At 51.8% G+C, this 15,897-nt stretch overlaps 1 protein-coding gene, 1 long non-coding RNA gene and 1 other non-coding gene across 6 annotated transcripts in view; 1 reads left to right on the top strand and 2 right to left on the bottom strand.

Moving 5' to 3' along the window:
- Positions 1–7,969, bottom strand: part of STAT6 (signal transducer and activator of transcription 6) — a 14,883-nt gene extending 6,914 nt beyond the window's left edge. Inside the window, exons 1-11 of one of the 4 annotated variants that reach the window (XM_061416757.1) lie at positions 7,031–7,969; positions 3,699–3,835; positions 3,149–3,287; positions 2,801–2,884; positions 2,262–2,400; positions 2,107–2,159; positions 1,786–1,934; positions 1,078–1,209; positions 757–945; positions 334–421; positions 85–207 (exon numbers count right to left, since the gene is read on the bottom strand). In XM_061416757.1, coding sequence (XP_061272741.1) covers positions 85–207; positions 334–421; positions 757–945; positions 1,078–1,209; positions 1,786–1,934; positions 2,107–2,159; positions 2,262–2,400; positions 2,801–2,884; positions 3,149–3,287; positions 3,699–3,814 — 1,212 coding nt within the window. In that variant the 5' untranslated portion in view covers positions 3,815–3,835; positions 7,031–7,969. Of the gene's footprint in view, positions 1–84; positions 208–333; positions 422–756; positions 946–1,077; positions 1,210–1,785; positions 1,935–2,106; positions 2,160–2,261; positions 2,401–2,800; positions 2,885–3,148; positions 3,288–3,698; positions 4,713–7,030 lie in introns of all 4 variants that reach the window. The other 3 variants (XM_061416758.1, XM_061416759.1, XM_061416760.1) reach the window with 3 other exon arrangements.
- LOC133247674 (uncharacterized) lies at positions 7,263–15,897 on the top strand. Its single transcript, XR_009736467.1, has 3 exons — positions 7,263–7,353; positions 9,216–9,610; positions 11,745–15,897. It is a non-coding gene; the product is annotated as an uncharacterized LOC133247674 (long non-coding RNA).
- Positions 12,370–12,519, bottom strand: LOC133248986 (small nucleolar RNA SNORA62/SNORA6 family). Its single transcript, XR_009736804.1, has one exon. It is a non-coding gene; the product is annotated as a small nucleolar RNA SNORA62/SNORA6 family (small nucleolar RNA).

Genomic DNA, 15,897 nt, shown 5'->3' with positions numbered 1-15,897 from the left:
CGGACCCACAGGGTACAGGGCATTCATGAGGAATGAGGATCCAGGCCTCCGTGTGTGGCCAGGGCACCTGGGACTCAAGCTCACCTGGAGCTGGATGGGGAGTTTGTTAGGGCCAAGCGTGAGGCTGGTGGAGAAGAGCACAGCGCACTTCTCCTCGGTGACAGACTCGGTGCCCTTCCGCTCACACCGCTTGATTTTCTTCAGAAGCTGGGGGAAGGGGTGAGAGCGAGGAGGATGAAGGCAGAAACTGCTTCTCCTGGGCTCCCCACACCCTCTCGAGGACACTTGCCTGGCCTGAGGACGCCCACCCACTGCTCCCCAAAGGCCTCTCACCAGGTTCTTGAACAGCGCAGAGCAGCAGTTCCCAGGAATGCTGTTCTCCAGGGGCACGGTGTTGTTGATGATTTCTCCGGTGCTTTCTCTGCCAGGGCAAGTCAGAGAGGGGCTCATCCCGATTGGCCCAGGAGTGGCAGGAGCTTGAGTGCACAGGTGAATGGCCTAGACTATTGGTCCCTAATCTCTATCTCCCTACTTGGGTTCTTGAGGGAGAAACCCCCATCTTAGCCAAATCAGGACGCTTCCACCCCATTCCAGCACTGGTGGGTCCCTCCCCTTCCTCTCGCTTGACTGTTATACAGGGCCCCCATACCCCATGGCCCTGCCTCCCCATCATCACCCAGCCCCCTTCACTGTGCCGGTCTCCCAGGCCCCTCTGGCCTCCATCTCCCACTCAGGCCCTCTCCAGCCCCAGCTTACGCTCCAGCTCCGGGCCCCTGGGGCATGCTCAGCTCCCTCGCCTGCTTCTCCGTGACCATGTCGGCCCTGACCAGCGGAGGCTTGGCTGGGGCCCCCAGGAACCTCAGGCCTAGCAGGAATCGAACTCCGGCCTGGAACTTGGTCTGAGTCTTCAGAACCTGGGGGGGCTGCTTTTCCACCAGGAAAGAGCTGGGAGGAGTAAGGAAGACACAGGGAAGTGAACAGCTGGGTCCCTCTGGGCGCCACTGCCCCCCCCCCACCACAACTCTGACCCTCCTGTTTCCTTGGGGTCTGCTCTCCACCAGGCAGGGGGGCTCATACCTGGTGACGAGTGTGCGCAGGACTTCATCCAGTCGGCTAATCAGCGCTGCCCGGGTCTTGGGATCAAGCTCCCCACCAGCTGCCCCCACCTCCTGCTGCAGCTGGGAATAAATGTCCACCAGGCTCTCACACCTGGGGCCAGGACCGTGGTCAGGGGGCGCAGTCTTCCAGCCTGCTCCCGGCCCAGACCGCCCCTCACCCCTCAACCCAGGAAGAAAGCAGGATAGTGTGTGTGGAGGGTTAGGGATGAGCAGTGGGTGTGACAGCAAGGCACTGGGGCTGAAGGGGTGGTGGGACGCGCCTTGGCTCTGGGGCAAGGTTCCCGCTTAGTGCCTGGAAGCTCTGTTGAAACGAGCTGCCCTTTCCCCAGGGGTCTGATACCTAGGTCTGAGGCCAGCACGCACGATGCTTTTGCGCATATTGAAAGATACCCTGCCAATAAACGAAAAGGACTTCCCAGCCCTCTGGGCATGGAGCTCGAAGAGAAAAGTATAGATTGGAGGAATGCCTGCTCATGCCGAGTCAGCCTGGTGCATGTGTGCAAGACATGACCTGAACAACAGTATGGGTGGCTCTGCTGGAACTGTCTTCTCCAAGTCTTGGCCCACCCCGAGACCCTCTGGCCTGGTTTCTCTCTCTCACACCTCCAGCAGGGAGAGCAGATGTCCACCCCCAGCGCATCCCGCTTCCCTGTCAGCCCTTCCCCACCTCTCTTGTAGTGGAGCCAGGCTCTCCTCAAAGGGTGCACCATTCCCTGCCAGCTGCTGTTGCCGCTTCCATATCTGGATCCTCTTCAGCACCAGAGCCTGAGCAGCTTCCAGCTCACCAACAGTCTCCTGCAGCAGCGTGACCAGGGCCTGTGGGCAGGTGGGGCCTGAGCCGGAGCCACACGCTTCCTCTTTGCCCAGCTCTGGAGAGTAAGCCTCCCTTTCTCACCTCTCAGAGGTCTACTCACCATCCCTCCACAGATCTGAGACCCTCAAAGTCTGCACTTTGAGCTCAGTCTCCACATCTCAGTCCATTACTCACCTCACTTGGCCCAGTCCCGTTGGTAGGCGTTTCTATCAAGCTGTGCAAAGACACTGAGGGTAGGGGCAAAAATCGGGGTGCAGATATATTTAAGAGGTTCAATCAGGGTTGAGATCCAAGAGGGGGTCACTCCCACACACTCCCCAGAATCCCACCTTGGCCAGCCTCAGCTCCAGGCTGCAGGGCCTCCCGGAGAAGGCGGGTCTCCCCGGCCCGGTGCTGCAGCCTCCGTAGGACTGTGTTAAACTTGAGTTCCTCCTGCTTCCAGTGGAAGGACATTGGCAGGTGGTGGAACTGCAAGGAAGGACAGGCAACAGGTGAAACACTCTGTCCATCCCTTTTCCCTCAGCCTCCACTCCCTAAAGGGGTGCCCTCTGCCATGCTCTGCAGAAAATAGACCACTTCCCTTGTCTCGCTCCTTTCTCTTCCTTGACAGTTCTTCCTGACATTTTGGAATCTTCTGGAGACAACAGCTCTGTATCACTTGCCCCAGACCTCTCACTACCCTCAGTTCCTCATTGGAAGCTTCTCTGAGCTTAACTTGGGGCTCACTCTGACCCCAGGAACCTCCTTTGATCATCTTGGACCTAGAACACTGAGCTTTTCCTGAAGTTCAAATCCCTTCTAGTTTCTCATGGCTCAGGCTAAAGTTCCCAGGGGTTGAGTTGGGGTGGGAGGTGGGGTATCACAATACCTGCTCCATAACAGCTTTTTTTTCACCTTGAAGTATGTGTCTGCAAGTGGCCACCAGCTTCAGGGGGTCCCTCTGATAAATGGTCTAGAAATGAAGAGTGGTAGATGGGGTTAGCCTTGCTCTTACCCATGTCATTCTCCCTCACCAATCCCCCTCCCCATTCACACATGAACTAAAAGGCCGCACAATCATAGACTCCAGAAGTTTGCATGCATTTGCATGCTTTTAGAATCTAATTTGCCTGCTAGCTAACAGCTAACCAGAGGAATACCAATTCCCTTCCAGCATCCAATGCTCACCCCAGCTCCAGGCCCCACCCTGGCCCTGTCCCCTCCCTCCTGCCCCCACCTCCAGAGTGCTGATGTGTTGCAAGATGGTGTTCCCCTCCCCCTGCTCTCCGGCTGAGGCCTGAAGGCGCTGGACAGTGGCAGAAAGTAGGGCGCTGGCCATGTTGCAGCAGAAGGTGTCTGAGCCGACAAGGAATTCCCTGCAGGAAGATCAGGATGAGGCCACCTCAGGTCAGGGCTTCCTCGACTCTACTGCCCCTTCACCCCACAGCAAACAGCTCAGCAGCTCCTTCCTCCTCTTATCCTCCATCCAGGCCCTCCGTTGTCCTCAGCTGTGCCCCTTGTTCCCCAATTTTCCAGCTGTTGTGGGTGGTGCCCTTGGCCCAGCTCTGACCTCCCTCCTCTTTGGCTCAGGTTCCTAAGGGGGTGAGGAACTCCATATGTCAACACGCTGTAGTCTGGTTGATGCGGTACAGACTCCCAGCTAAATCTGGACCACTGCATGTACAATAATGAGTCCCAAGTCTCAAAATGGGATGAATAAAACCTAATGAGAAGGCAGATAGGTGGGGGAGGCCCTGGGGGACTGATGGGGGGCAGCCAGGACTCACCAGGGCTGGTTCTCCAGCCAGTCACCCAGGAGATGCCGCAGGTGTTGAGGAAAGTCGACATAGAGCCGCTGCAGTTTTTCTGGGGGCATTTTGGAGACCAGACCCCACAGAGACATGATCTGGGGTTTGGAGGGTGCCTGAAGAAAAAGAGGGCTTCCCTGGTAGTTCAGAAAGTAAAGAATCTGCCTGCAATGCAGGAGACCTGGGTTTGATTCCTGGGTCAGGAAGATCTCCTAGAGAAAGGAATGGCAAAGCCACCCTAGTATTCTTGCCTGAAGAATTCCACACACAGAGGAGCTTGGTGGACTACAGTGCGTGGGGTTGTGAGACTCGGACATGACTGAGCGACTGACATTAACACTGAAGAAAAAGAACAAGGTTATTTGGAAGTTGACCTTTTCGGGCAGCCAAGGACCTCCCAGGAGAAGGCAATGGCACCCCACTCCAGTACTTTTGCCTAGAAAACCCCATGGATGGAGGAGCCTGGTAGGCTGCAGTCCATGGGGTCGCTAGAGTTGGACACGACTGAGCGACTTCACTTTCACTTTTCATTTACATGCATTGGAGAAGGAAATGGCAACCCACTCCAATGTTCTTTCCTGGAGAATCCCAGGGACGGGAAGCCTGGTTGGCTGCCACCTATGGGGTCACACAGAGTCGGACACGACTAAAGCGACGCAGCAGCAGCAGCAACAGCAGCAAGGACCTCCCATAGACAGCCCTTTCAGAGACCATCAGCACCACAACTCTCAGCCAGACTATATCAAACCAGGAACCTCTTTGGCCAAAGCCTGAAACAAGGTATTTTCTTCAACAGTAGGCATGGGGGTAATGGAGTGGGAAGAGCTGAGCTGCAGCCAGTTGGGGAAGGGGAGAGGGTAAGAGACAGGGGCAATGGGGCAGTAGGGAAAGCTCTCTGAGAGAAGGCAGAGAATGTGGGTTGTAGCTCTGATTCTGTTGGCAGGAAACCTCCCCTCGGAACTTCTCTGGTGATCCAGTGGCTAAGACTCCATGCTGCCAATGAAGGGAACAAATCCCTGATCAGGGAACTAAGATCCCACATGACCTGTGGCATGGTCAAAAGATTTTAAAAACAAATAAACAAAAAGAAACCTCCCCTCCGTGGACCTCAATCTTCTCATCTATAAAATATGAGGCTTGGGTAAAGTATGAACTTTCCAAATTTTTTAAAGAAGTAGACCGTTTTAGCCAGTTATGTAAAATTGGAATTTCTCTGTTGAAATCAAGTGTGGTAGACCTGGAATTCTACCACTTCTTGCTTCCCTCTCTCCACCTCTGGACCCCAAAGGTATCCCTAGAGAAATCCCTCAAAATTCCAGGGTTCCATGAAACAATCTGAAAACTGCCTGGCTAGATGAGGAAGAAGAAGATGGTAGAGTAATAATAGCTATTATTCATTAAGCACTTACTATGTATGGGGCATTACACTGAGCGCCTTACCTCACTAGCATCTTGCAACAATTTTTAAAATATAAAATCATCCTGTTACAGGTAGAGAAACTGAGCTCAAGGAGGTTCTCCAACTTGCCAAGGCCACTCTGCAAGCGATCTGAACCCAAGTGGGGATAAACCACCACTCTGTACCCTTAGGATCCCTTCTGGATCCAGATCTCATAATCCCAAGAGGAGGGGGGCATGGGAGGAGAACTGAAGAAGAGGAGATGGAGCAAGAGGAAGAGTAGAGAGAACTCAGGAAGGAGAAAAAGTGAGGTTAATTAGCCTTCAGAGAAAAGCAAAAAAGAGGGGCGGGGAGGCTAGAGGACTACAAGGAAGAGAAGGAAAGGGGGCAAGAGGCAAGGAGGTAGGAGAATAGGGAGGGGGTGGTTGCCTCCCCATCTAGGTGGACTGCAGGGCGGAGTGGGTAAACCAGTGGTTCCCCAGGGGTCTCTCAGTTCATGTTTCTCAAAACGTCCCTCTTCCCAGAGATGACAGAAAGGATGGGGGTGGAAACTCCCTAGGTCTCCCTCAACCCAGTTAGCCCCAAGTTCTCCTGCAGCACGTTAGCTTCTCCCCTCTCCCAGGACTCCCAAAGGAATAGAGAACAGAGAGGCCCCTTTTCTGGAGATCCGTGCTCCTACCCAGTTCCTATATCCCCCTGACCTCTTTTCTCCCAAAGGCAGAATCCTCCCCCTCCTGCTCAGGGTCCTCTCATAGACCTTTCTCTACACCCACCTTGGGGTGGGGCACCTTTTGGTTTGTGTTTCAAACTCAAGGGAGGACTCCATTCCTCTCTTCCCTCTTTCTCTCCTGTTTCTCAGGGTGCTCAGACCTTTGACCTCTATCTCTACCCTACGGGGACCGAGGTGATCCCTAAGTCAGAGGCAGCTCCCCTTTCCTCCATATCCCCTAGATTAGGAAGAGTGACCAGCTTCCTGGCATGGCCCTGCCTTCAAATCTCCCCTACTCCATCCTCCGACAGCGAGGGGCCAGACTTTCCCCCACTCCCACCCAATAACCAGGCTGGCTCAATCGGCCTGCCAGGCCAGGGGCATCTTCTGCTGTAAGCCCCCTTGAACACCGACAGGGAGGGAGGAGCCATGGCCTGGGGGGGCGGGGCCCGCGTTCCCTTCCCCATGGGGAAGGGAAGTCCAGGATCTTCCTCAGCCCCGCTTCGTGGCCTAAACTTCACCTCAACCCCCGAGATTCCTGAGTCCTCTGATCGTGGGACCACAGGATCAGAAGTCAGAAGAGCTGCTCGGAGTTGCCCAGTGTGTGTGCGGGGGCGGGGGCGGGGAGGGGCGCGGGGAGGCGGAGCCAGTTAGGCACCAGGAGGGTTAACTCCATGACGCCGCCGGGCCAAGCGTGGAGCAGTTTTGAGGGGGAAATTCCCCCTCCTCTGGGGCACCATGAGGTTCTACTTCTGGGACACGCTCACCCCCTGGCCACACCCTTGAAGAGGAACCTTTGTGGGGGGCCCGGATAGGGGTCTGTGGAGGATCCACTGCCCCCTGCCATCAGTTTTCTATAGGGAGGGGCGGCCACTTCCCCCCAACCCAGAGGGCAGAGGGGCACCTCCTTGCCCTCCTTCCCCTGCCTTAACACGTCCCTGGATTGCGGGGGATGGGGTGTGTGGAAAAAGTGACCCATGTTGGGGAGGAGCGGGGCAAGTGCTGGGCCTGTACCCACTCCAGATTCCTCTGATATTTCGAAACTGCCGAAACTCAGTAACACCAGCCACCAGCCCCAGCTGAAACAATTTCTTAGGGACCATCCATTCTGCCCAGGCAGGATCCTGAAAAGCACTCCCCTCCTCCCCCCCACATTGGTAGTCAGAGGCCCCCCACCCTCCCTCCTTGGAGGCATCCCCTCACCTTGGCAACCCCTCTGTTGTCGTCTCCCTCTCTCAGCCGGCTCTGCCAGGCCCCATGGGTCTGTAGCTCTGTCCAGCGGGTTCAGGACTGGCCCTGCTAACACCCCTCCTCCACCACCACCACCAAAAATAAAACACACACACACACACACACACACACACACACACACACACACAATCCTCTCCCAGCCTCCCTCTTCAGTGTAAGCAGTGGCTGCCCCAGCCCTCTGTTTCCGGCTTCTCCGACTACCCAGGTCCCTCCCTGGAGCTCTGACGACACAGAGAAGAGAAAGTGGGCTGGAGGAGGAAGAGGAAGAAAGTGGGGTGAGCATGTGTGCCTCTGGTATGGAGTAGGGGAGCATGGGCTGGGAGGGGGAGCCAGGACTGGGGCTTGGGGGCCCCTGGCGCCATGCTGGAGGAAAGGCTGATCCCCACTTACTCTGCCCCCCTTCAAAAACAATCAACTTTTCTCCAGAAAGTCACCTAATATCAAGCAGAGACATGCCACCCCAAACTACAGCTCCCATACTCAAACTCTTGCAAGGGCCGGGGGTTTGGGCTCAAGAGGGACTGGGCTCCCCCCTCCCCGCCCCGGGGTGGGGGGTGCCTCTGGAAAAAGAAATCCCTCTGGCCCTGCGCTCCCTCCAGTGGAAGACCCTGAAAGCGGCGGGGAGCTGGGACTCCTCAGTCCCCCTCCCTGCTGGGTGGGGAACGCCCTAGAGGTCTCGTGACCCACTGATGGGAGGGAGTGGGGGAGGGGGCCGCGAAGCTCACAATCCTGTAGGCCTCCAGGGGTGCCTGGGACTGAAAATCCTTTCTGCCACCTCCTCATGGGGTACTACTCCGGAGACCCAGGTAGGAGCCAGTGGCAAGCTGGAGTTGCTGCCTGTAGATTCCTAAGGGACAAGTTTGAATATGAATCTGCTGTGCAACCTTGGCAAAGTTCCTATCTGTTTCTGGGGTAAACACAGAGAGACACACCCAGAAATAAACGTGCATGTACACAACTTCCCCAGCCAGAAGGACACTCCCTCCCACACACACACATGCTTACACACACGCACAGGCAGGCTCACAGACATGTCAGCACTCAGAGCCACATGCAGTCACAAAAGGACACACACTCACACGCACAGCTTGCTCAGCTTCTGAGTCATCATTGTCACTACTGGATGGTTTTTGAAGCTTTGGCTGGAGGAAAAGCTGGAGGAGGCCAAGGGACCTTCAAGCCCCCAACCTGAGAGACGAGTATGGGGAAAGGATGGTCTCTGAGGAGCTGGGGGAAGGTGGGAGGCGGTTTCTACTCCCCTCCTCTTTCCCCAAACAGGGCTGGGCTCAGGGGCCAAAGCCAGGCTTATGCTGCCCCCTGGTGTCCCAACTGATTCCCAGAACCTGGCTCCTCCTGCTCCCATCCACGTGGATGGGCAAGTACATGCAGGTCGGAGTGCCCAGCCAGGCAGAGGGTAGGAGTTAAGAACTTGGCCCCTGGAGCAGGCTGCATGGGTTCAGATCCTGCCAACAGTGCTAGCTGCACAACTCTGGGCTGTTTACTATTTGTGCTTCAGTTTTGTTGTCTGTAAAATGGAGCAAATAATAGCCTTAACTTACAAAGTTGTGAGAGTGAAATGCAATAATACATGCAAATGATGCCTGGTACACAGTAAACGTTAGACATTATTTTATTGTCCCAGAACTAGCCAGGCAGGAGAAAGACAGAAGAGTCTCTATCTTACATAGGATCCCCAGATTTGAGAGTAATATTAATGCCACAAAGGCAGAGGCTGTTGGAGGTGTGTGCTTATATATTTATTGTGTCTGTAAGGCAGCCAGTTGGAGAGGAGGGAGAGCTGGGGTGGAGATGGCAGGCGGGGACCCTGTCCTTGGGTTTATACAGCTGGCAGTGCTACAATCGATCGCAATGTGTACACAAAGGTGCTCACAACACATGCATTCTGTGTCCACTCCAGGGCACCCACTCTGCCTGCTGACATCCAGAGACAGTGACTAAACTCAGGCCTTGCCACCTAAGGGTCTCCAGAGGGCCATGTCCCCCAGAACTTTGGCAAGAGGAGAGGAGGCATGAACTCGAGTCTTTAACTTTGACTGCTTTGGGGGATAGGAAGGTGAGAAACACATACAAGTAGTAAAACAATATTTATTATCATCTTCTCTAACTGATTGCACAGACGGGGAGACTGTGATGTCATCAGAGGACTTATAGGCATATCTGATGTGGATCAAACTCCACTTAAAAGCTTTGTGACTGTGTGTCAACCTCTCAAACAGAGACAAGGATTGTGCCCACTTGACACGGCCTAGGTCAGGGTGAGGTGCTGAGTATGCTGAGTTGGAGAGGTGCTCACCTTCAGGTCATATAAGTGTGGAGTTGGCTAGACTACTGGTAATGACACCCCCACTTGCATGACCCTGAGAGTTGGTTCCTTGCTTGCCTCACCCTCCTCCGGGCCCTGCCATCCCACCAGTGGCTGTGAAGAATGCAGGAGGAAAAGCAGAGAAAAAAGAATGTTGCAGTCCGGGAACTGCAGGTTGCAACCCAACAGTGAGTCACGAAATCAATCAGGTGAGTGTATTTTTTTGCTAGGCAGGGAGTTAACCAACCAAAGGAATTCATTCTGTCAGACTACTGAAGGCTAGAAGCCCAAGATCAGTGTGTTGGCAGGGTTGGTGCCCTATGAAAACTGAGAGGACTCATTCCAGGCCTCTCTCCTTGGCCTGTGGATAGCCATCTTCCTGTTCATGTGGTAATCTCCCTGCATGCAAGTCTGTCTCCAAATTTCCCCCCTCTATTGCCAAGCCACATAGGATCCTGTTCCAAGACCAGAGGTTGAACCCAGGGCCCCGGCAATGAAAGCACTGAGTCCTAACTACTGGACTGCTAGCGAATTCACAAATTTCCCCTTTTTCTAAAGACATCAGTCATATTGGATTAGGGCCCACCCTAAAGATTTCCTCTGTAAAGACCCTATATCTGAATAAGGTCACATTCTGAGGGACTGAGGGTACCTCCTATGAATATGAATTTTTGAGGGATATGTGATTTCAACATACTAATATATAAATTTTTGAGAGGCAGAGTTCAACCCATCACAGTGAGCCTTGACCACCAGTATTTAAAAACAAAGTAGAATACAATAAAAAATACCAGAATGCATGACACAAAGTAAGGATAAGTAGTGTCTAATGAAATTTGTTTCACTTTATATATTGATTTGAGTTCTAGGTCTTGATGGAAAAGATATTTTTCAGTGCTGGTTGTGGTCAAAAACAAAGCACCATTTGGGTGTTGGTAATCATCACACGGGGCTTCACTGGTGGCTCAGTGATAAAGAATCCACCTGCCAATGCAGGAGACACAGGTTCAATCCCTGGGTCAGGAAGATACCCTGGAGAAGGGAACGGCAACCCACTCCAGTATTCTTGCCTGGGAAATCCCACGGACAGAGGAGACTTGTGGGCTATAGTCCATAGGGTGGCAAAAGAGTTGGACATTAAAAAAAAAAAAGAGAGAGAGACATGATTTAGCGACTAGACAATAACTATCACATATCACTTTGTATTGCTTTTTAATTATCATATGGGTACATCCTTCTCTGACAAGGAAATAAGCTCCTGGAGGGGCATGTATCATCCTGTAAATGCTGCTATGCAGCTAGAAAAAAACAACATTTAATCCTTGCTAGTCAATACAAAGACTACCATTTACCTCGTGTTTACTGTGTACCTGGGGTGGGCTGTTTTACATATACTCTCTTATATGAGGATTAAACTTAGTGATGGATTAATGGCAGGGGCTTAGTACATTTCACAGCCAAGATGAATGCAGGCTGCATTCAGGAGCACTGGACAGCAGCCTGGGATTTGTAGGTGGGGGACTGAGGGATCGGAGGAAAAGTTCACAGAAGTGTGGGAAGCGGCTTTGGGTCCCTAGGCAGCTGTGTCTCCCAGGCCTTTGCTCTTCCCCCCAAATTTCCATTCACCTTGATCCCAACTCACCATTTAGATTAGAGGAAACAGAGACTTGTCAGTTGCAAACTCCTCCAGTGTCCTGCTCCCTGACAACAGACGTTTCATCAGCACCTGCACCCTCCCTGCAGGCTCAAAGGAGAGCCTATCTCTTCCCCTGCCGGAAGGATGTTCCTCCATCTGTGCTCAGGACCTTAACTGCCTCCCCGGGCACTGTTCCAGTCATTGTCCCCTCCGTCCTCCAAATCTCCAGCCTCTCATTCACTAATTATTGCAGGTCATTTTCTTTTGGTCACACCTCACAGCTTGCAGGATCTTAGTTCCCTAACCAGGGATTGAACCTGGCCCTCAGCTGTGAAAGTGCCAAGTCCTAAGCACTGGACCACCAGGCAGTTCCTTATTATAGCTCTTAACCCTCAACATACAAACACATTCAAATCCCTCCACCTTTAAAAAAGTGAATTGAATTGGTAGCAAGCAATCCTCCCAAAATCTATGTCCAGTGCATTCAGTAATAATTTGTTGGGTGTCTGTTCTCAGGCTCTCATAGCCAAGACAGGGAGTCAGATTTGTTAACAATGGTATCTTATATCACAGCCCAGCATCATTAGGACTGTGACTCCAGTGAAGCACAGGGTGCCATGGGAGCACGTGGGAGGGGCACCTAAATTAGGTTAGGGGATAGATCAGGGAGGTGATGCCCAAACTGAATCTCTCTTTTTTTTTTTTAGAAACAGTTATTTTCCATCAACCAGATTTCCATCTTGTTGGAAGTTTGTGGACGTTCTACAAGTGTTTGGAAGAACAGCTTACGACCACTCAGTGGTGGTTCCTACCCATTCAGGCCTGAGCGGTGGGAGCCGCAGACCAGTCTTCAGTGGGAGGCGGAGCAGTCCAGTCTTCAGTGGGGAACTGCTGAATAGGCATGGAAGGCGCCTGCACGCCTTGAGACCAGTCTGCCGCCTCAGGCCGAGTCGCAGTGAACTCTGGAGCTGGACCAGCCCATTTACCCTGAAATTCCTCCTTGGTCACAGCCTTCTCAGCTGCTGCCTGCTCTTCCTTTTCAATCTCTTCAGGATCTCTGTAGAAGGAGAGATCCGGCATGACCTCCCATGGGTGTTCTCGGGAGATGGTGCCACGCATGCGCAGAACTTCCCGGGCAAGCATCCACCACATCAGACCCACTGAGTGCGCTCCCTTTTTAGGATCTCAGAGTAGGATACATGAACTGAGAAAACAGAAAAGTCAAGTACTGCCTGAAGAGTTAGGGATATTGAAGAAGAGAAAAAAAAAAAAAGCTAATTTTTAAATGTTTTCACCTCTCCTTAAATAAGCTCTCATTCCTTAAAATCATACTTTTGTAGCAAGTATTCCTATCCAACTCCACTCATTGGGCCAGAGACCCTTGTGGTGTTAGCAAAAAACTTGCCCCTCATGTAGCACACTACCTACACGTGTGAGTTCATTGGCCAGCGGCCTCAACTCCAAGCTCTAACGATGTGCTGACAAACTGAATCTTAAAGGGAAAAAAGAAGTTGTTCAGACCAAAAACAAGAGGAGAGGTAAATCAGGAAGGGAGTCTAGCATGTGCAAAAGCATGGATGCTGTGGGAGCATGGTACCTTCTGGAAATGGGTCGTAGGTGGCAATAGGGAACAGCAGAGGATTTAGGGCAAGTGAGCAATATGATGAGATTTAGTAGAGAAACTACCCTGGTTGCAATGTGGAGAATGGATTTAAACAGTAAATCTGAAACCAGGAGAACTGTTCAGAAGGTTAATAATGATGAAGAAGGATACCATATGGAGAAGGAGGAAAAGTGAAACATTGTGGAATCAACCTGGTTAGGAAGAGGAGTCAAGACAAGAGCCAGTGGGAAAGGAAAGGATAGAGTCAAGGAACTGGAAGTCTCAACCAACCTAAAGATCAGACTTCCTGGGGGCAAGGGAAGGAAGAAATTGAAAGGTTGGCAAGTGTGGTTAGAGACAAAGGGGTGAGATTCCACTGAGCTCTCCTGGGAGGGTGTGGTAGAGGTTGTGGCTATGGGTGTGAGTGGCTATGGCAAAATGGAGGTGAGTCATTGGAGTTGAAGAGACCAGGGTGCCGCTGGACTACCTGCATGAACATTGAAGCCACCTGGGTTTGCTAAAGACCTGAGGTGGCAAGGAAAACGGTGTATCAGATGCCATAGTCTTTCTTCAAGGAGAGTGGGCAAATGACCAGGACATCAGTGGATGGTGGCAAAAGTAATAACTAACATTTAATGAGAGTTTATGTGTTACTTCAATTCCTGCTTTTTAAATCATCAGTACATTTTATCCTACAACAGTACTATGAATTAGAGCTATGTGCCCAGTGTGGTGAAGTGAAAGTCACTCAGTCAGGTCCCACTTTTTGTGACCCCAAGGACTATACAGTCCATGGAATTCTCCAGGCCAGAATACTGGAGTGGGTAGCTGTTCCCTTCTCCAGGGGATCTCCCTAACCCAGGGATCGAACCCAGGTCTCCCTCATTGCAGGCGGATTCTTTACCAGCTGAGCCACAAGGGAAGCCCAAAAACACTGGAGTGGGTAGCCTATCCCTTCTCTAGTGGATCTTCCCAACCCAGGAATCGAACCAGGGTCTCCTGCACTGTAGGCAGTTTCTTTACCAACTGAGCTATCAGGGAAGCCAAGTCACTAGTCAAATGTGACTATTTAATTTTCATTAACAACAACAACAAAAAAAACAGTTCTTGGGACTTCCCTCGTAGTCCAGCAGCTAAGACTCCATGCTCCCAGTGCAGGGGGCCTAGGTTCCATCCCTGGTCAGGAAACTAGATGCCACATGCCGCAGCTAAACTTCCCGTGTTTCCCAACTAAGACCCAGTGCAGACACATACATGCATAAATAAATAAACATTAAAAAACAATCCCTCACATGTACTCGCCACATTTCAAACACTCAGCAGCCACGTATGGCTAGTGGCTACTGTATTAGCACAGACATGGGACATTTCCTTCCATCATCACAGAAAGTTCTGTTGGATAGTGCTAATAGCCCTTGTTGTACAGATCAGGAAGCTGCAGTGTGGAAAGTTTAAGTGATCTGCCCGCAGCCAAAGAGCTGGCAAGTGAGCTGGGATTTGCATCCAGTTAGTCTGGCACAAGCGCTGTTGCCCTTAAGCAGTATGCCACACATCTTGTCAATGGAGGGTAAAATAGCTGACCCTTAAAAGGAAGAGGAATTTGTATGACTATCAAGGCAAGCATTGATGATGCCTGCTCAGCAGTGAGTCTTTCTCCCTTGTTGGCAAAGTCTGGGTTATATACAGGTGTTCCCCTCCCATGCATTTAGGGGATGAATCTCATTGGTCTTACCAATCATGGTGTTTCCATTGTCCTGGCTAATTTGTGGGGAGCTTGGGAAGGATTTTGTTTTTCTTCATTATCAATGGAGAAGGCAATGGCAACCCACTCCTGTACTCTTGCCTGGAAAATCCCAGGGACAGCAGAGCCTGGTGGGCTGCCTTCTACGGGGTCGCACAGAGTTGGACATGACTGAAGTGACTTAGCAGCAGCAGCAGAAGCATTATCAAGACTACATGTGATGTCTGAGGAAAGAGACCATCAGCCATTGAGGACAGAGTAGCAGTGTGAAGAGGTAGAAAACTCTTAATGAATCAAGCAGTCCCGGCTCTGTTCTAGAACTCTTTGTTCAGTCTACTTTAATTGGGTCTTCTGTTAGTTGCTGCTCAATGCGTCCCTGAGACTTTGGTGGAGCCACACTGACTATAATAAATGGTGAGCACAGAGCAGGCTGACTGTCTATGCTCCCACAGTCACCTGACTTGTTCACTTGGGAGAATAAATGATATCTCTTTAAAAAAAAAAAAAGTGTCCTCAGGGACGAGCCACATTTCAGACAAGTACAGAGGGGCAAGGATAATCTGAGCCAAGAGTGGCCCAGGACCTTGTACAAGGAAGGGATTGGGGAGCAGCACAAGGGTGGTCGGGAAGAGGAAGGACTAGGCTGAGTGGAGAAGGGTAGGCGCCCACTGAGGCCTGCCAAGGATGACAGGATATGAGCAATGGTGGTGTCAGCTGATCTCAGTTCTCAAATGAAGTTCTGTGGCTGTCAGGGGCTAACTGTGGCCAACAGACCTTCACCCCACAGAAGCATAAGTAGCAGCCCTGGTGGGTGGGCAAAGGCAGGCGTCTCTGGATAGAGTCAGCTGTGGTTAGGATTGAGCCTCTGCAAGGACATTCTAGCCCTCTAACTAGCACTCTAATTACTGTCTTGCCTTTCTCTCTTCCCTGGAGCAGCCAAACTTCTTGGGAAAGTTATTCACATTCTCTGTCTTCCCTTCCACACCTCCTCAGAACGCTGCAAGCTGCCTACTGCCTCCACCAGTCCAATGAAACTGTCCTGGCCCATGTCACACATGCCCTCCTAGAATAATGACCTGTCCCTGTCCTTCTCTTGCTGGACCATTCAGCAGTTTTCAACACTGTTAGCCACTCTTGAATAAGCGCTTCTGCCACTGGTTTTCACGGCCCCTCTCTCCTAGTCTTCCTCCTACTTGTCTCAGTGCTCCTTCTCAGTCTCCTGTCTTCACAGGCTATCCTTCCTGTGTAATCTCACCCACACCTGAGGCTGCAGCATACACCGAGAAAAGCAGTGTAACATGGTAGGTAAAACCATGTCTTCTGGGGCCAGGCCACCTGGGTTCAAATCCTTGCCCTACCGCTTCATTTCTGTATGACATCTCCACCCCTACCAAGATGTACATCATTATCCTCAACCCACCCCCTGGGGGAGCCACTGTTCTGATTTTTTCCACTACAGGTTTGTTTTGTCTATTTTAGAATTCATATAAATGGAATAAAGCAGGATGTGCTTTCA

Source organism: Bos javanicus, chromosome 5, assembly GCF_032452875.1.
Source record: "Bos javanicus breed banteng chromosome 5, ARS-OSU_banteng_1.0, whole genome shotgun sequence".
Lineage (NCBI taxonomy): Eukaryota > Metazoa > Chordata > Mammalia > Artiodactyla > Bovidae > Bos > Bos javanicus.
This window is presented reverse-complemented; position numbering and strand designations above follow the sequence as displayed.